Source organism: Hyperolius riggenbachi, chromosome 9 (assembly GCF_040937935.1).
Source record: "Hyperolius riggenbachi isolate aHypRig1 chromosome 9, aHypRig1.pri, whole genome shotgun sequence".
NCBI lineage: Eukaryota > Metazoa > Chordata > Amphibia > Anura > Hyperoliidae > Hyperolius > Hyperolius riggenbachi.
Genome location: NC_090654.1, coordinates 228915650 through 228937224, shown reverse-complemented (window position 1 = coordinate 228937224; position 21575 = coordinate 228915650). Strand labels below are relative to the sequence as shown.

Genomic DNA, 21575 nt, shown 5'->3' with positions numbered 1-21575 from the left:
ATAAACTCACTTACACTGTACTGATGCTGCTTGCAATTAGTTTTTTTTTTTTTTTCATTTTCTTTTTTTTCCTCACTATAAATGTTAACAAACCAATGCTATAAATTGACATTTCTCTGCAGTCAAAGTCCATTGCAAGAGAAGTGGACTGCAGTGGTAAAGGCCCATACTCACTGGAAGATGGATCATTAAACACTCAGTGATGCAACCCGATGAACCAGCATTCCCTGATCCATCTTCTTACTCGCAGGAACACACAAGGGCACACGATGGGCGCGAACAAGAATTCCAACAGTCGCGGCACTTTGTGCAGGAGTCGTAGAGGATTTTGAAAATCCACTCCATCGTGATGGTAGTAATCGCTGCGTGTCACCAAACGTTGGCTTAATTGCTCACACATACCCACGTCGTGAGATTGCAGAGAAGATCGTTTGTCGTGCAAAAAAAAAATTGCTGGTCGTAGAAACAATGGATTGGAAAATCGCAACATGGGTACGTAGCTGTACTCTCCCTGAAAGTATCACTATCGTCTCAGAATTGGCGTTCGCATAGGTGTTACCTGACATTAACGATTTGTCCTGCAAAATCGCCAAGCGACAAATGAGCACAGTTTTTGGATACCTCCTTATCGGTCATTCGTTATTCCCTCTTCCCCCTTTTTTTTTTTTTTTTTTAATAGAGCAGGGCAGGATGCTTGGCTGTATCCAAGCATCATGTCTTCTGCAAAAAAAAAACAAAAAACCCAGAAAGAACATTATACGTGACATTAATCGAGTGTATACATGCAGCTTAAGTCTTATGAGAGATTAGGGACATTTTAGTTGTATCAGATCCTTTGAAGGCTTTAGATATTTGGCTTCAGTAATGTTAAGCGAAGTTAGAAAGGACAAATTAATTTGACATGTCCAACATGCACACATAGAGTCCATAGATTCATTTAATACACAGGAGGGTTAGAATCAAATCTCTACAAACTGTGCTCTAGACACTCATGTCAGACTTTACAGTTTGTATTCTGATGGAAATGCTGCGCAGAAAAGACATAATTGGCATACCTGGTGGTACCCTTGACAACATCCCTGGAAATGGGATTCCCCTGAGCCAGCCCTAATGATGCTCCCTGGCCACCTGCCAGATGTCTCCATACAAACCATAATTTGCAAATCTGTCTGGAGACACAAAACATGTACGAGGGGTAAAAGTGCAAAACGGAACCTAAGTCCTCGCTTCCTGTCACTACACTCCTACATATGTTTCTAAGATGAGATTGATTTAAGGGTAAACTGTTCTAAAAACGCATACTATGTACGCTTGCCAGAACAATCATTTGTGATCATGTCAGGCATCTGATATCTACTATGTTTTCCGGAGTTCACTGATGGGGTTGATACGGTCATTATTGGTCTCCTGTGGTGGATTACTAGCAATGGACTGTTGTGTACTTTTAGAATCTTCTGATTTCAGTTTTATTCTCTTGGAGAAAGTGGAGACAAACTTTAAAATATTAACATTTTTTTTAAAATGGGTATTACCTGTAAATAACAATTCACAAATACAGAAACTAAAAGTGGGCATATTTCATAGATTTCATCAGTTTAGATCTCAATATTTTCCCCCATTATATCTGATCATTTTTGGACAGTTCATAAATTGAAAGGGTAAAAGGAAGCAGTGGTAAATTTTCCTCAAAAGGAAGTAAGGAGATTGATTGATTGCTGGATTACACTACTTTTATTTATTTATTTTTTTAGATAGTATCGACTTCTTCTGCAGCACTTAGGCCCAGTGCACACCTAAACTGCTAGCAGATCCACAAAACGCTAGCGGTTTTTGGAGCAGATTTTAGAGCGAATCTAGGCATGTTTACAGTCGTTTTCTAAACATACCTAGTGGTTTTGGGTGCGTTTGGTGTAGCAGATTACACATATTGTTACAGTAAAAGCTGTTACTGAACAGCTTCTGTAACAAAAACGCCTGGCAAACCGCTCTGATGTAGCGTTTTTCTGAGCGGTTTGCGTTTTCCCTATTCTTTACATTGAGGCAGAAACGCTTCTGCAAACCGCAAACGTGCAGCAGGAGGCACGTTTGCGGTTTGCTACAAACCTCAAACCGCTGGTGTGCACCATCCCATTGAAATACATTAGCCAAGCGGTTTTACAGGCGGATGCGGCCGGCGGATCGCATCCAAAACCGCTCGGTGTGCACTGGGCCTCAGAGTATATAGTCATGTCACTGGCTTTCTCTCAGAGGGTCTCACAGTCATAAAACCATCATAGTCTAAAGCCTGGTGCACAAATGCAATCTTGATTGGCCAATGACTTGCCAATTTTACCACCTCTATATAAGGGCCAAAAGATTTTGAATGCCATGAAGAGATTGCACAGATATGCTCTCATACTACATGGAAGTGGTAAAATTGGCCAATCGTTATTGGATGTATGTACCAGACTAAAGGCCATTTTTTGGGGGAGGAAAGCCAATTGGCTTATCTGTATGTTTTTGGGATCTGGGAGGAAATTGGAGTGTCTGGAGGAAACCCATGCAGACACAGGGAGAACATACAAACTCAATGCAGATAGTGTCCTGGCAATTCAGCCCCATGCAGACCCAGCGCTGCAGGGTGTGAGTGCAATCCACCATGCCACTGTGCTGCCCCTTTGCTAGCTTTAGGTGAATCTAAACATTCCTGATTTCCACAGATTGAACACAAGGAAGAGAATAATAAGAATGGCAAGTTAACTAAGTTCAGTTGAACTTTCTGATCTGTTTAACCCCTGAGCATGCACCCCACTGCAGAAAGAAATCAATGAGCACAACTTTGCCATCAAATCAGTCTTTTCCTTTAACCAGTTGGAAGGATGTATGGAATTGTGCCATGGTATCTCTTTTCAACAGACGTTTTGGGCTTTATTTCATAACTGAGAAAAGGGAAACAAGGTGCATTAATTATAAGTGGTAATTAGTATTGTAATCTAAAAGTAAATCATGCCAGTAATTGGAACATTGCCTATTCCTTCAATGCATTGAAAAGAGCTACCTAGTTCATTTTTATGTTCAGACTTGTGATACTTATATGTATTTTCTGTCATCGCTGTATGTTTAGGTCTTTCACAAATATATAACTGCAGATAAGGGCAGAGAGAAACCACAGATGTGAATTTTGCTCATGTATCTCATTGCATTATATTGGAATATTAGAAGCCTACAGTTTTAGGGTGGTAGATGCATATGGAACAAGTGTTTTGCCATACATTCAAAATTGACGTTAAAACAGAAGATAATGCTCAGAAAAGTCTAGATAATATTATGTATTTACATAGTGCTGACATCTACTACAGCACTTTTAATTGTATATGCTTGTTTTATTATCTGCCCCTCAGCGGAACTCAGTCTAACCCCCTATTGTTTAGAATTATTTTCTTATAGTTTATGGCCAAAATAAACTGTAGGTAGTGTCCTAGCTCAAATTTCAGTCTGGGGCCCTAGAGCTGCAATGCTATCCTCTGTGCCATTTTGTTTCCCGTTTAGATTACCGTAATTCCAAGTTCTGTATTACTATTTTGATCATTTTAGCTTGTCGTGTTACCCTGGGGCACCCTGTTTTATCTGCTTTCAGCAAAATTTCTTCCAGTTTTGTCTCTTACCTGCAGGTTTCCTGATTTTATACATTAGGCTTTTTTTGGACATCTTCATATTCAAGTCCTATTCAGAAATAAAAATCAGATTATGCACTGCAGTGCATCATATAGAGACGCATTTAAATTAAAAATGAGCAGTAGTAACATAGGATTTAAGTGTTGACGCTGTTTTAGTGGTAACTGGAGTGCATTCCCCTGCATGGCCTCATACGACTGCCAATGTATTCTTGCTAGTAAGGCACCAACGTTTGCATTAAATCATGAAATGGCTGTAAGGTAGGGGGACATGTCACTTTAGTTGAATCACTGTCAGCATCTTGTGATTTAAGACCAATTCTTCATTAATCCTGCACCCACTTGCTTTCTTATTGCTGCCAAAGTATTATTGCCAGTAAGGCACTAAGTTTTACCTATAGCCATGGTGGAGAGAGATTTTTCTGCAATTGTACAGATGGAGGTGATCCTAGATGTAGCTGAACATAAGTGAAAATAGTAGGCTCACTATAGTGATGGCCAGTTCACTGTGAGGCCAAGCATAGCAATAGCCAAATGTTTTGGCCCTGGATCATCTGTACATGGATCTGGAGTCTGGGTCTCTGGGGACGTCATTTGGCTCCAAAATGAAAATTGATGTTAAAACAGCATCTATGAAGGTGAAATTCATCACTTTGTCATCCAGGCTTCTGACTTTCCACTCAATTAGTCAATAATTTGTAATATCAGTCAGGGGAGAGAATTCATATAGTTTAAATATTTTTTAGAGGGTGAGCTAGTCTGGGCTGACATGAGATGGATTCAAAACTCACATGAAAAATGATCTTTGTGTTGACTTTACAGCATTGTTTTGTAAAGCAGTTTTTTCCATAACTGACCAAGTAGCACCAATGGCATGGAATGTTTTACATACATGAGATACACACAGGCAGAGTAAAGCCCAGCTCGCTTTACTGTAGTATCATAGAAATGTCATTTCACTTTGGCTTCAGCATCCTGATTCCTGATGTGTGCAGATTCAGCCTTAAATAACAAATGACACCCATGCTAACCTAGAAATAAAAAACACATATGTAAGTGAATAAATACTAATTCTACTTACATAACAGATGTATTGTGCTATCCACGTAATGATACCTGTGATTTTTATAGAGGAAAAGCAGAAAATCCTATTATAGCCAGTGGCCATCTTTCCAAGCTGATGCTGACATCATATCCCCCCTGACTCTTGTTTTCCCCCCTCACTTCTCTTGCTCATTGTGTATTCATTAGCTGCCCTCCTCCGAGTCTTCAGACACTCCCACTGAGGTGTATACTAACAACTGCACTATCTTTTTTTTTTTATTTTTTTTTTTTTTTATTAACACATCCAATCACTGAGTCAGAGTCACCTCAGCCTTGCTTGTAAACACAAGTGAGCAGAGGGTTTTTCTGATAAGCAGCTGGCAGGGAATATATTCTAGATAAAAAGAACTCCCAGCATTCGACTCTTTAGCACTGTTTGGCACTAGGGCCAGTGCTCCTAAAGTATATGATAACTACAAACCAGAACAGCAAAAAAAGTTTTGCAAGTTTTTAATGCAGCATTAGCATCTTTATTACTTAATACACTCAGACCAGTTGCTGTTGAAACGGATTTTTATGGTGACAATACCACTTTAACAAGAACCAGACTTTCCTTTTTTATGATGTGTTTTACTATGAGTTCCATTTGAGCTCCATTATAACTTTGTTTGGAGGGAGGAAATACAGCTAGCCTGAGTTTCAAGTTTGCCTCCCATACTTAGAGACTCTGTAACAAAATGTTAAGCCTTATTTCTTCTATCCTATAAGTTCCTGTACATGTTCTAATGTGGTCTGTCTTACTGCAGCCTTTCCTACTTGCACTGTCTCTGTAATAAATCTTATCTCCTTTACTCTGTCGTGTCTGTCGGCTGAGGCTGGAATGTGTGGAATGTGCAGAATGTGCAGCACTGCTTGTCATTGGCAGAAGCTTTACACACCCCCTCCAAGCTCTGCATGAGTCACACAGTAAGCTAGTTCTCAGCCTATGATACTGTGGTTAGAAGCTAGTCTTTTGTTTGTAAACACTGCCTAAAACTGTTAATTACAAACCAGGATTGCAGCAGGGAGTGACAGAAACAGCACAGAGGGGCACAGGAGAAAATAAGGAATAGAATGGTATGCTTTTTATTGTAAGAATATTAGAGTACAGATTCTCTTTAAACTAATGGTGGCCACTAATGATCCAATCTTTTTTTAATCTTACCATTTCTATGTAATATAAGGGAACTGCCTACATTATCCATTCAATATATTCACTCAGTTTACCCTTATACTACATAGATTTGGTAAAATTGGATGAAAAAATTGGATCATTAGTGGCCACCAAGAGTTTTTTTTATCCCCAAATGCAGAGAAATCATCATATGGGCATATGGCAGATACTACAGTGTCAAGGACAGAACCATTTATGATGGAAAAAGCTTGAAACCCACCCCCGGCCTTCCCCAACAGTATCTTGTTTCCTTTTTTGGGTGGGGGGGGGGGGGGGGGGGGGTTGGTGCAAAGGTGTGTCCAGGGAGGGTCAATATCCCTTTATTTATCATAGTATTTATATTTGATATAAATTACAGGCTGATGCGCTACATCAGTAGTGCTATAGCATTTTTGCATTGCATTCAGTCATTAGTTACAAAAAAGAATGAAAAGAATCACATCAGAATGGCATGGCTTGTATGTTGCGGGTTCTGCCTCATGTATGAGTGGCTTTTGTAAGCGGGTCAATAGATTCAGCTAATAGTCACTAAAGTTTCCTCTTAAATCTTCTCACTTTACTTTATTTTTCAACTCAACAATAACGAGATAATTAATATTTAAACAGGAAAGGTGATATGAATTATCAGATAAACAGATATAAAGAGAGATAAACCTTGCATTTAAATTGCATAGGTGTGCATCTAGAGTTATAAAAATTAAGAAAGGCCCTAACAAAATGCACAGACTGGATTTCAGTCTTTTGCTTTATACCTTCAGATGTCTGTGGCCATTTTAGTGAGTGCTCCCCTGAGAAACTGCATCTCTGTACAGTACTTTTCTCCTGAGAGACCTTTTCTCATGTGCTGACTGCTGCAGCAAGGACTACAGTAAAGGTAAACATGTCTTCCATTCCCTGGAGTGTTGTCCTCTGAAGACGTAACATTGTGTAACCCAGCTAGTAGCCTGTCACTTTGCAATCTTCTGAAAGAGCAATAAGACATGTCTGAGAGAGAGAGAGAGAGAGAGAGAGAGAGAGAGAGAGAGAGAGAGAGAGAGTGTGTGTGTGTGTGTGTGTGAGCCGGGTGGGACAAGGATAAATACAGAGCTGGGTTTCCATTAGGGGAAAGTGGGCGATTGCCCAGGACCCCAGAGCTGGCTGACAAGCTTCCAGGTCTCCCACTGATTACAGTGCAGCTCTCCCCCCAGGGGTGCCTGGGCATCCCAACAGGGAATAGATGGAGTGTAAGCTCTCCTGCCCAGCATGCAGTAGGGACCCTCTGTCATGTGTGTTCTGTCCTGGCTTCAGCAATTTAGTTGCCCTGAACTAGTCAGACGGGTTACAGAGTGTTGCTGTGGCTTCCAGGGACCAGTTTTGCACAGCTGAACAATTGGTTACTGCAGCAAGCCTACCCTGTGGTATTGCCTAAGGCAGCCAATCATAGAACCCCTTCTCGCTCTCATACCTCTCTTTCTTAGCTTCTGCTACTGATTTCTGTCTGTGGTGTGGCTGAAGCTTGAATCACCTGCAAACCCCATGATCCCCACCCCTACTGGCCCCTGATTCCACATCAGTGACAAAGGTGTATGAATGGAGATTATCCAGCAGCTTACAGCAGGGCAGTAGCATGTGTAGAGCAGGCAGAGGCAGCCAGGAGGGCAGTGAATACTAATAAAGAGGGGTGGATGCACCCTTACAGCTCTCCCATCAGTTGAATCTGCAGCAGAGGAAGAGTGTGAGAAAGATAGTCTGCTGTTCAAGTGTACAGCACTGCTGCCCCCTAGAGTTTGCTGCCTGAATTACCATGACGAAAACCTGAACCAAGTAATTCAGGCAGAAAAATCTATTGGATGATAAATCATACAATCTTTCTCACACTCTCTGCCTCTGCTGCTGACTCACAGGATGGGAGAGCTGCAATTGTGTCTCGTGCTCTTATTCATTAGTATTCACTACTCTGCTGGCTGGCTTGCTTCCTTTGCATATTCTGCCAATAAGAAAGCCATGAGAGCCAGGTGGTCACCAGAATTAGCCAGGCGGAGCACCCGGCTAAAAGGGCTTAGAGAGAACACCGTTACATTCCATTGCAATGTAGAGACCACCTCTCCATTCTCTTCCATGTCACTTTAGTACTAGGTAGACAAATACAGAGTACAAGTGGATAAGATCCTACCAGAACAGTGTCTCCATGGGTCTCCACCGGCTACCTTCTAATCTTTACACAGTCTGCAATTTTCACTCAACTGACTCTACTGTATTGCTTCACTACTGTTATCATTATGTGATTGAAATCTCCTTTCTACTCTGGTTTTATAATACTACCCTTTCAGGGGTTGTTCCTCTCCCTGGTGTTATTACACTTTTTTCTCCTTTTTACTCACTTTGTGAATTAGAATGATTTACTGGCACACTATTTGCACATGTAGTTTTTATCATTGTATGGTTTTGTATGTGTCACAACAATCGTTCTGTGCCATTTTTATGCTATTCTGAGAATCATCATGTTTGTCACTAGCACTTTGTATTTCCTCCGGTTCTCCGATATTGTGGGTTTACACATCCCCCCCACCATGTTTTAATGGTTTTTAATGTTTGTAATTTCAATAAAGGATGGTATATTGTTTACTGATATATGCTGTTTTGGTGCGGTTTCTTTGAGGTCATTGCTTTGTGCTTTTGGTTGGTTATCTGTATTTTTGACCGTTCTGCACATTACAGACCCACCCCTATATACAGTGGCATATTGATCATAGGGGATGGTGCTCCCCGTGTTGTATTTTGTTTGACATTATGGCTTATTGTACTTTGGAATAAACACACTTCTTATTTGTCTGTTTGCACATATTTTAAATGTTATAATTTTTCGCCATAGTGTCCCTTTAAAGCAAACCTAAATTGAAAATAAACTTATGTGATAATGAACTGTATGTGCTTTAGTAATGGTAAATAGAACATTAGTAACATAGAACTGAGTCTCATATTTTTAATTTCATTTTTATTTTTAATTTCATTTTAAAGCTCTATTTTTGAGACCGCATTCTAAACAGCCATATTGTAGTGGCTAGTATTCTCGCCCTGCAGCGATGGGAATCTGGTTCGATTCCCAGCTAGGGCACTATTTGCATTGAGTTTTGTCCGCCGGGCTCCCAGGTTTCCTCCCACATCCCAAAAACATACATATAAGTTACCTGGCTTCCCCCTAAATTTGGCCTTTGACTACAAAACATACCCTACACGATACATACAAAGACCTATGACTATGGTAGGGATTAGATTGTGAGCCCCACTGAGGGACTGTTGGTGACAAGACAATCTACTCTGTACATCGCTGTGGAAGATGTCAGCGCTATATAAATACTAAATAATAATAATAATAATAATAATAATTAAAGTTCTTTGTTGAGCTGACAAACAAGTACAAGGAATGACGCTTTGAACTTTCCAGCACTAAAACCATATCAAACGGTTTTCTCAGCCAGATAACAGGATTTTGTCTTCTATTACTTATAGGAAATGTAATTTCAGTTTGCATAAGTAGCAGCTCTAGTTTTTAACACTTTCACAATTATTTATCCCAAATCAACCCACCTAGTGATGCCACTGGGGCAAGCCCTAGCTTTGAACTTTGTATTGCTATGCTCGTGTAAGTGCATTTGTGCTGTTCACCACTATGGATTGTGTCACATGTGCCATCACCTCACCTCCTACATTCACACTTCTAAAAAAAGGTGTTCCAATTACATTACTTATTTGATTTACATTAGTCGTTATCTGTAAGACTGTGGTATGGTTTTATGGACTGCACAAAGGCATGTTGTTAAATTCGAGAAGTCTACATAAAAAAACACTTTTGAGCAGTCCTTGGAAACCTTCCAGATGCCCAGAATGGGGGTTAACAGTTTCTTTTTCTGACAAATTGTTTATCGTTGTGAGCCATAGCTTTCTTTTGGAAACCCTCTGACCACATTTGTCAGTTAGGCGTACATGGTTTATGAATGCGACATGACTTTACCCATCAGTAAATCTCTAATGCTTAGCTGTAGTCCTATTGCTGTTTAATTGTGTCCTGATGTTTTACTTTAGTGCCTACAGACCAGTTTGCTTTATATACATTTTACTACACGTCTGCGTTTCTTCTTTTGGGAGGTTGGTGCTTAATCACCCTTCTGATTAGTCCATAGTTACAGAAAATAAAATAATTCTGCGTTACTTCCGATGTGTTCATCCTTATGTGTTCATGTTTTAATTCCTGTGTCATCTGAATTTAGTGCATAGCGCTGGAGGGCTTGTATGGTGGATGCTGAACCCCATTCATGCTTCATCTCGTAACTGCTGCTCTGCCAGGTGCCTGGAATCTTGCAGTGGAAGTAATTATCTGTTGGACAGCAGGGTCCTTCTGTGGATCATTTGCCGTTGGTAGGCGCGATGGGCAAAATTTATGAGCCAAATTATCTTTTCAATAAAGCCCTGCAGACACGGCCTGAGAGCCTGTGACAGCCAGAATTTAAAGGTGTGCTGTTGCTTTCTCCTCTCACTGGGTGACTCACCATTATTGTGCCATTAACCCCTTTGCTATGTGCAGCTTTGCAATAACAGAGTGCAGTGCTGCTTATTTGAGCAGTCCCTATAGCACTGGTCAATTTGTCCCTTTCAGACTTATCTGGACAGTGCATGAAATATTCATAGGCTATAACAGCCCCCATGCATTATAAGAAGGCAGCCAAGTCTAGTAAGGGTTTGCTTTCGGCCTAGTGCACACCAAAAATCGCTAAGAGTCATTGCAATCACTTAACACATTTTTGTAGCAATTTCCATCACATGATTTCAAATGTTTAGCGATTTACATTTTGTGTCAATCGATTTCTGGAGTTTTGGTGTTTAGTGATTTCGATTTTCAACTCAACAGGAAGTACACTTTGACATGGATGTGATCAGCTTTTGGCAAAAATGTTAGGAAAATTGCTCCGTGCAGTGCTTTTTAAAGCGATTTCACAGTTCAGTTTTACTATACTTAACATTGAGGCACAATCTCCGCCAAAATGCTGCAGGACCCGCGTTTGCCCAAAAATCACATTGCTCTGCTGCAGAGTCATAGACATACATTAGTCAAGCGCTTTTCAAAAGCTCAGTAGTGCTCTTGGTGTGTACTAGCCCTAGGAGTGTGTTCCCACTGTGCACGGCACAGCTGTGATGTGAGATGCATCCGAATCTCTCTAGCTGTGCCATGTACGGCTAAAGGGATTCGGATGTGGGATACGTTTTAAATGCTGCATACTGTCAGAGTCTTTGCAGAAGAACCTACAGGGAAGCTGTGCTGAGTTTTACAATCACCATCTCTCTTAAAGAGTCTCACTGATTGAGAACTGAATTTGCTCCAGGAAGTGACAACACTGGTCTCTATCCTACAGGAGGGATCTGATATTAGGTAGCCCCTATCCACAAGTATAGATAGATGTGCCCCCAGTATTAGGCAGACCCCCCACCAAGTATAGTCAGATGAGCCCCTGGTATTAGGTAGCCCAGCTCCCCAGACTTTGCAACAGAGTGAACCTGGATCCTTGCAGCTCAGGGACAGGTAACTACTACAGAATGCTCAGCTTTTTCTGCATATTGGGGGGGCAGCATTGACATTCGCGGTGGCCCTCGTTTTATTTATGATGTTACGGGTTCACTTTAAATGATAAAACAAGCACACAGGATGGCTTTCTATTGTGTATAATGGGAGAAGTGGTGAAGTCTCAGTTGGAAGCATGGTAATCCTTTAGAAGTGACAGCTGTGAACTCTCAGACAATATTTTATCTATTTACAGTCTTCTGAGGCACTTTCTAGGAGGCCTGTCATGCTGCAAATCATTCTGTAGCTCACTGTTTTTTTCTGGCAGATGGTGATGTCTTCCTAGGTAGTAAACCTTCTTACTTGAGGTGACTTTCCTTTATTACCTTGTCTACATCTTATTTTGGAGCACTCTCTTTATTCTGATTTCAGAAATAAGGGATTGTAAAATGAAAAGGGAGCAAAAGGCTTGCCCTTCTTAAAAGTCTCAAAGAAAGTGAAGGTCTGTGTACTAAAGAGCACCTTGCCGTAGATGTCAGTGTTCAACAGTTTTGTAATATTTTAATACTTTGCATTTAGAGGACATAGCCTCACTTATTTTTCACTGAAGCTGTGTTAGTTTAAAGCATCAAAAAAGACACAGGAGCCCTCACAGAAAAAAACGGCGCCGCCATGTGATAAAAGCCGCATTCAGTGGCATTAGATGGAATTTTGGGCGCATGGTGGGGTGTGCTAGCGCCCAATTTTACCTTTTTGCTGCAAATCGCAGGTTTCGCAAAGCAATGGAGTTATCCACAACCATTTTTATTCTGCAAGCCTGTCTGCAACTTATAGATCCACTTGCCGGTAATTGGGCGCCCAAATTCACCTTCATAGCCGCATATCGCGGCTTTGCGGACTATAGGTGGGGGTTTAAGGAGGGGGATTTAGGGTTAGGCGCCACCATGGGGGATTTGGTTTAGGCACCACTAAGGAAGTATTTAAGGGTAAGGCACCACCAGTTAGGGGTATGCACCAACGGAGGAGGGGGGGGGGGGGGTCTTAGGGTTAGGCACTGCCACAGAAGGGTTCTGTGTGAGAGTATGGTTAGATGTAGCCATATAAAATATTAGTAAATATTACCTATAGTTTACTATCAAAATTCACTAGTACAATATCACTAACCTTAGCAATATTTTACTAGCGGCAATCCTCACACAGTTTTATGTATCTGATCTCATCATACCTTGGCTTTCTTCTTTAAAATGATACTTAAGTGAAAACAAAAACTTACAGAATTAATAGTCTTTGTCATAGAGCCACTTTAATTTTCAGTCTGCAATGTGTTTCTTGATACAAGGGAAAATGTTAAAACTAGCTTGGCTACCAGATGTGGGGTTAAAAAAACCTGGCCTGGAAAGGATAGAAAGATGAGTGTCCGTATATCATAAATTTGCCAAACAGCAGCAGAAGCTCAATAAAGAGGCTGAGAATTTACCACCTGAAACAGGCTGTATTAGCCAAGTGCATACAACTGTGCAGTATTAAAACACTATAAAAATAGGAAACGCATGTAGAAAGCCTTGACACTGCTATACAATAAATCATCGGCAGTCCTTTTGGTTATGCCTCTTGCTTGGGGTTTCTTACCTGTATCACAATTTCCAGTGTGCAGACAGGGCAGGTTCTATCTACAATGGGTCCATGGGGCAAAAGCCCCCGGATTCCTCCCTTCCAACCAAATTACCCCCAGGGCCCCTGAGCCTGAACCAATACTCCCCCTGTCCTTCATATGTTCCCTAAAAAGCATTTTTGGGGTTTCCCTCCTTTTTCCAATACGGAGTAAGCACACAGCATCCCCACTCTTATGAATCACCATAGTTGGAGGGGCACCTGGGGGGTCACCACAGGCTCTGGGGCAAATGCCTCATTTGCTTCCGTGGAAGCACGGGCCATGTATGCAGATATGACGAAGACTATGGGTTTGGGGATTAAAAAAAAATGCACAACATTCCTAAGTACATGTTGCATGATGGTGTGCACTTTTTGTTGTGCTGTTTGTTTTGTCCCTTGGCAGTTGTATGAACTACTGGAAAGATGCTGAAATTGGTACATAGCTGAAGGCCAAGCTAATGGCCATCTATAGTTCAGCAATCATATGTGTACTGGAAGTGGAGATCCTCTGTTTCTGCAGAGCATGTGATTATGGATGTAGCACAGGTTGTTAGTATTGTCCCTGAGGAAACTGCAGCAGCGGTAACAATAGGTTTCATAAGACTTTTTATTCTGTTTACATTTCATCTGAGCACAGATTATGGTCTTTGTATTTACCGGTAGTAATGTTGGTGGCCCTATACCTATTTTGTGACTCTGTGTCTCAACAATGTTGCTAACTAATCCTTTGTCTGTCTTCACCTGCAGACTCGGGGATCAGTTCTACAAAGAAGCGATTGAACATTGCCGGAACTACAACGCTAGACTATGCGCCGAACGCAGTGTCCGCCTTCCCTTTCTTGACTCACAGACTGGTGTGGCTCAAAACAATTGCTACATCTGGATGGAAAAGAGGCACAGAGGGCCAGGTAGAGTACTGGTCAGTGAATTCAAGCAACATCAGCATGCCCAAATGTTAATAGAAGTGCCAAGCAGTCTATTGTTTTTATTATTAGAGTAATATATTACCAGCATTTTCCATTGTGCTCTACTAATGAAGGGTTACAGGCAAATTACAGGACTCTTGCACTTGCATTATACCAGCAGAGATGATACAGATAACCTACACTGTCATACAGTATACTGAGTAGGGGTTACATAGCAGACAGCATTGCCTTAGGGATTTATATAGGGGTGGCCCTTTCCATACACGCTTACAGTCGGAATTAATGAGGAGGGTGGGAGCATAAGCTAAGGAGAGCCATTAAGCTGTGGTGCGGTGATTGGAAAGAAGAGATCAGATGGCATCAGTAGCTAAGTAACATATAATGCTGGACATACATGGCTACCCTTTCTCTGTTGCAGGTGTCCACACAGGCCCCATCTATATCACACCGGGAGGAAACACGACTATGCACTTCCTATCAGAAGGTGTAAATACACCTGGCCTGTCTGGGACACCAGAAACGCTCACATACACTTCAGGCAGTTAGGTGAGATGGGTGCATCACCCCCTACACTGCACACAAAATCGACGTTTCACTCGTAAAAGAAGACGAGCTTCATCAGAAGAAAATATACATATATACAGTGATATCTAGTGAAAAATAACAACCCCCCCCCTACCATAAGTAAAATAACTGTTAGCATAACAGTCCCTGTCAGAGCTGAGACGGGCTGTTATGCTGGCAGTTTTTTTGAGGTAAGGGGCCTTTCCTGTTAGGGATACGTATTTATACTGTATTACCTCGAGTACTTTCAATCGTACCGGATTATATGATTGTCTGAAGTGGGTAGTTTTACAGGGCACCTGAACGGACATATGACATGAGATAAACATGGGTACATACAGTACTGAGTCTACTTAGATTTTTTTTTTTATTAACCCTTGCAATAAAAAGTGTTTTACATAGGCAAATGAGGCAGTAAAATGCAGTGTCAACTTTCTAGAAAAGTAAATACAAGCTAAAACCGTTATCTGTTAAGTTTTTCTGGGTTAGCAAACCATCCTGATGACAGGAGATTGCTGAAAAAAGATTTACCCAGATATTACATCACACTGATATGGCAGCTGTGCTCACTTAAGAGTTAAGGCTCATACACACATCAGACCATAGTCTTTGGAAAATGAAAGATCACAGACCAATTTTACCCCCTTCCATGTAGTATGAGAGCCATACCTTCACAGTCTATTCTATGGAGCTGAACTCCCCATCAGACAGAAATCTTTGCAAGATGCGGCACACAAAGATGCTGTAGACATTCAAAAGATCAGTATCTGCAAAAGATCTGTTCCTGCAAAATGCATTCATAGTCTATGATATCTGCAGATCATCATACACACCTTGTTTAACAGACATTCATCCGCCGATCAGATCCACCAGGATGGATTTTCAGATCTGCAGATGATTGTCTGATCTGCAGATGAATGTCAGTTAAACAAGGTGTGTATGATGATCTGCAGATCTCATAGACTATGAATGCAATTTGCAGGAACGGATCTTTGGCAGGAACAGATCTTTTGCAGATACTGATCTTTTGTGTCTGTACAGCATCGGTGTGTGCAGCATCTTGCAAAGATGTTTTTCTGATGGGGAGTGCAGCTCCATAGAATAGACTGTGAAGGTATGGCTCTCATACTACATGGAATGGGGTAAAATTGGTCTGTGATCTTTCATTTTCAAAAGACTGGTCTGATGTGTGTATGTGGCCTTAGAATTGAACCCCTTAAAGTGGATCTGAGATACTACTAATTGCCTAATTGTGTTCCTTTCATATAGTTTATAGGGCATTCCTCAAGTCAAATACTTTTTTTTTTATACCCTAATTCCCTATAAACCAAACAAGCCTCGCCCACAGCTTCTCCAGAGTGTCTTGGCACTCTGAGCCTTAGTAGCAAGGGCTAATGGGAGCTCAGTCTGGGCAGGAGGAGAAGGAGGTTACTAGCCAGAGATTTCAGAGGCATAAGGGAGGAGGAGAGGCGAGTGAAGTTTTCACAGGCTGAGGGCTGGAGATACAGATCAGCTTGCCTGTGTGTAATGTGACAAACAGAACATGGACGCTCTCATTGTATCACAGAAATAAATAATCATAAACTGTTGAAGCTGTTTGCAGCTAGATTTGCTGTGTGAACTATCTAAACTTTAGATAATGTATATAGACAAGTTACTTGTTATAGTCAGTTTTTCATCTCAGATCCGCTGAATGAAAGTAAGAGTATGTGACACCAGGAAAGTTGTGTGTATATAGCATTACGACCACACACGTACGGTAATTATCTTTTGAGTTTACTTTCAGTTCAGGTATGCTTTAAATTTGAAGATCTTGGGCCTGACGCCAAGTAGTGGTACAACTGTTGTGCACCGGTAGCACGTGGCAATTTTACTGTCAATAAGTAATCTTACCTCTACTTGGTGCATCACACCTCTTGAGGAATCTTCAAATTTAACACATGCCAAATAGATTGTGAAAGTGCAATCCTGAGAAGAGGAGAAGCTTATGAAGTCTTCCAAGGATGGGATGAGTTGGCTGGAATGGATGATTCATTGTTATTTGAGTGGAGATTTCATTTTAGTGTGATATCTGGGGATTGGTTAACGGTAAGGCCCCATCTACACGATATGATTCTTTGTACGATTCGATTACGATTCTATTTACGATCCGATTAATTCAGACATGTCCGATCGGGTTTCGGACATGTCGGATTTAATCGGATCGTAAATAGAATCGTAATCTAATCGAACAAAGAATTGTATTGTGTAAATTGGGCTTAACCTGAAGTGAGAGGGATATGGAGGCTGCCATATTTATTTCCTTGTAAACAATATCCGTTGCATGGCAGCCCTGCTGGTCTATTTGGTTGCAGTAGTGTCTGAATCGCACTAGAAACAATGCTGCTAATCTTGTCAGATCTGGCAATTATGTCAGAAACATCTGATCTGGATGCTTGTTCGGGGTCTATGGTTAAAGGTATTGGAGGCAGAGGATCAGCAGGACAGCTAGGCAACTGGCATAGTTTAAAAGGAAATAAATATGGCAGCCTCTATATCACTCTTGCTTTGTTTCCTTTAAGCAATGTCTGATGGAGCTGCATTATACAGAACTAGATTCAATGTGATAGGCAACCGGTGCAGAGAATGACAGAGGGGGCAGTGTCTTTCTATACGCTCATACAGAACTATCATGGCAGAATCAGAAATTACAAGAATTGCCAAACGAGGTGCTAATTTTTCAGATTTTTTGCAAATGTAATGCAAGCTTGGACTCGGGGACATTGACAAGCTCAATTCCAAGCTGCAAACCGTTTACATTGACTGTGCATGCAATGGTGCAAGGTGGAAGTATTTGCATCTCATTCATTACTAGTGTTGAGAAGAAGGGAGTGATTTCTAGCTTTGCCAAGTCACTCAAACAAATCTGCTTCTCATCTGTACCAAAACAAACAAGAGAGATGTCTATTTGTGATGTAAATAAATAATGTGCCTGCAAAGCATTTATAACTCATTGTACTATTCCCACACCACCCCCTCTCCATCTGCCTGTAACTATTGCCCGATCGCCTTAAGAACTGTTAGTTTGGATGACGTTACTTCTCTTCCCTCATCCTCCTACCACTGTCTGTCCATACGACTATTAGTTTTTGCTTACTCTGTGGTCACTTCTCCACCCTGGCTCTTGCACTGATGGAGCTGTTCAACCTTTCTCTCTCCATTAGCATTGTCTTCAAACATGCCTTTGTCTTCTCACTCCTCTTTCTCCTAAATCATTCCTCTGTTTTTGAAACTGTTGATCCCACTCTTCTACCCCAGGACCTGCACTCTATTGGTAACACTTCCCTCTTTTGGTTTGCTTTCTATTTATCAAACCATTCATTTCATAGGGCAGCACGGTGGAGTAGTGGTTAGCACTCTTGCCTTGCAGTGCTGTGTCCCGGGTTTGAATTCCAGCCAGGGCACTATCTGCACAGAGTTTGAATGTTGTGTCTGTGTCTGCGTGGGTTTCTCCGGGGCACTCTGGTTTCCTCCCACATCCCAAAAACTTACAGATGATTTAATTAGCTTGAATCATAATTTAGGCGGGCCCTGGTTATACCATTTTTAAGAAGCTGCTGATAAAATAGGTCTGTCCAAAGTCCCAAATCACAAATGGTTAAAAATCTATCGGCGCTTAAAAGTTCATATAAATGGTAATCGGTCACCCGGTGTCAAGACTCTCTTCAGCGACCACCAACATCAAGTAATTAAAGGCTTACCTGCCATCAATAGCCCGAATCACAAGGCTATATATGGTTCTGTGAAGAAGTCTCCAAAACTGGCAGATACAGTTAACCTCAGACTCCTCACAGGGTAGATGCAGCCTCCCACTGGATAATATTCAGGCTGGGATAACAGTGGAAAATTAAAGCAAGCAAACAGACCAGTCTAAGAGCAGACTGTTTAAGGCCCCGTTCACATCTGAGTGGGAGTCGCGTGATTCCTGCTCACCGCAAACCGCTAGCGGTTGTTATCCTATGGCAGTGTTCTCACTGCCGCAATCGCGGGCGTTTTGTGATTAGCAATAATCGCAAACGCGTTACATGCAGCGTTTTGGCGGCGATTCTGAAGGGATCGCAATTAGCATGTATGGACCTGCTAATCGCGATCGCTCCCAAAACGGTACTTTGTCTAGTGATTTTTTTCCACGTTAATTGCGGAAAAATCACTCCTGCAAAACGCTAGCGGTAATCGCTAGCCTTTTGTGAATTTAGATGTGAGCGGAGCCTAATGCTAATAGGACACATAGAACCCCCCAAAAAGAATAAAAACGCTGACATAAAGGGCCCTATTCAAATGAGGAACCCCAGAAGTAATATATGCTCTGTAATAGGTTGCAACAGGCTCAAAACTGGGTGCAGCCCTGTCTCCTTCCCCTGGGAAATTGGTCTAATCATCGATCGGCCATGCTTTTGGCACCACCGATTTTCATCAGATTCGATAATAATTATTGAATCGGATGGTCGATCGGCCAACAAGTGGAGAGATGTATGGCCACCTTAAAGCGGACCTGAACTCAGAACCTCCTCTCTGCTCTATATGCTATGCTACCGTATAATAAGCTTTAATGAAAAAAACATTTCTTTCTTACAGCTGATACAAATCCTGCAATAAATTTGCAGTTTGTCTACTTCCTGCTTTCATGGAAGCAGACATTAACATCCTGTGTTTACTACACCTGAGGGATAAAATTACAACTTGTGCTTAGTCACAGATGAGGGGGAATTAGACAGGCTAAACTCTCTAAATACATACAGGGTGCATTTCTATGGTTTCCTTCTGTCCTGTGCAAGCGTTCAGGTCCACTTTAAAGAGAATCTGTATTGTTAAAATCGCACAAAAGTAAACATACCAGTGCGTTAGGGGACATTTCCTATTACCCTCTGTCACAATTTCGCCGCTCCCTGCCGCATTAAAAGTGGTTAAAAACAGTTTTAAAAAGTTTGTTTGTAAACAAACAAAATGGCCACCAAAACAGGAAGTAGGTTGATGTACAGTATGTCCACACATAGAAAATACATCCATACACAAGCAGGCTGTATACAGCCTTCCTTTTGAATCTCAAGAGATCATTTGTGTGTTTCTTTCCCCCCTGAGGGGGGAGTGCATAGCAGAACCACAACACTGAAGAACTTGGCAGCCTTCCAGACACAGGCTGACAAGGGAAAGATACATTGATTTATTACAGAGACTGTGATAGTACAAAGTGCTGCAGTAAGCCAGAACACATTAGAATAGCTTTTGGAACTTGTAGGATGATAAAAAACAGGATGCAATTTTTGTTACGGAGTCTCTTTAAGCTTTCAGCTAATGAGCCTTCTTCAGATTCTACACACTCTCATCCTGATTCAAAACCTCCTGCTTTTACTGATGGCTAACACGGTACAATAATCTGCTACTACACGAGCCTCACAAGTGATTTATACCGCAGAAGTACAGTGATATACAGTACTGGCATTTCTGGATTTGATTTCCAATTACATGCCTCCAAGAATTGTATTTGCTTTAGCTCCCACTATTTGTTGTTGAATAAAATTGAAAAGCTGATTTTCAACCAGGAATCCCAATTCCTTCCTCAAGTCTGATGTTCCCAGCTGTACTCCATTTACCGGAAGCTTGCGTTGTATTATGCCATTTCCACATTCAAGATGCCTAACCTTACATTTATTGACATTACATTTCATCTGCCTGCCCAAATAGCCACTATGTGCATTGATAATTAATGCAGATTTACCATCAGAATTTAGGTCTTTTGGCTATACCATGGAAAACAAACGTTTGCTTTTTTAAAACAGAAAGTATTTGCGATAATTCAGGTTGGAGTGAGATCATAGATGTCTCCCAGTGCATCACTACTGAAATATCCAAATTATCCATTGTTGTCCATGCCATGCACTGATGAGGATCAATCAATCTGAAACATTATGTATGCATGTTGGATTATTGTGGCTCTGTAATATTAACAAGCTGACACATCATTGAGTTCCAGCGGATCTGGAGGTGTCGCTAGGTTACAGGGACAACAATGGATAATTTGCATATTTCAGCAGTGATGCACTGGGAGACATGTCGGAGCTCACTCCAGCCTGAATTATGGCAAATACTTTTGAGGTTAGTTTGAGGCTGCTTACACACAGGGACGTTACAGGCGCACGTTAGTGCGCCTGTAACGCTCCCCCAACGCACAGCAATATAACACAAGTGGGCTGTTTACACAGCCCACGTTGCGTTACATGTAACGCAGCACGTTCTCCCGAAAGTGCAGCATGCTACGGCGTTAGAGCGGCTATAGCCGCGTTAGACTGTTTGCACATGCTCAGTGGGGGGCAGAGAGGAGGCGGAGAGAGCCAGCTACAGTAGCCGCGCACATGGCTACTTAATATTCACTGCACTGGCGGCAGCTGATTGGCCGGCGGGACCACGTGATGCGGAGTGTCTCGCTCCAGTGCTGGGCCGAAATTACGCATTAGCGTAATTACGCATCGTAATTCACTACAAATGCACCGTAAGCGTTACGTGTAAGGTTACGGTATTACACGTAATTAATTATGCGTAGACCGTAGGTTACATTATTACGCGGAACAAATTACGCGTAAGACAGTAAACTCCTATTGAAATTACACAGTCTGCCGTAATCGCGTAATATTACGCTCCCGTATAATATAGAAAAGCAGCCGACTTTAAGGGTTAATAGCAAAGCCCCCTTAAGTGCTAAGAGCCTCAAATTTGGAGAATATATTAAGGAGATCAGAAGTAATAAGAGGAAAATTTTTTTTTTCAAAAAGACCTTATAGTTTTTGAGAAAATCGATGTTAAAGTTTCAAAGGAAAAATATATACATTTAAAAACCCGCCGACTTTAACGGTTAATAGCAAAGCCTGCTTAAAATTTAGGAACACCAAATTCCCAGGGTATATTAAGGGGATCAGTGGGAATAAGAGGAAAATTTTTTTTTCAAAAAGACCTTA

The 21575-nt window shown here is 41.4% G+C and overlaps 1 protein-coding gene across 8 annotated transcripts in view; it reads left to right on the top strand.

The window, feature by feature from the left end:
• The window catches only part of DPF3 (double PHD fingers 3), a 318642-nt gene that overhangs the window by 128751 nt on the left and 168316 nt on the right, over positions 1 to 21575 (top strand). For all 8 annotated transcript variants that reach the window (XM_068254103.1, XM_068254102.1, XM_068254107.1 and 5 more), the window contains exon 2: positions 13844 to 14004. In XM_068254103.1, coding sequence (XP_068110204.1) covers positions 13844 to 14004 — 161 coding nt within the window. The remainder of the gene's footprint in view (positions 1 to 13843; positions 14005 to 21575) is intronic.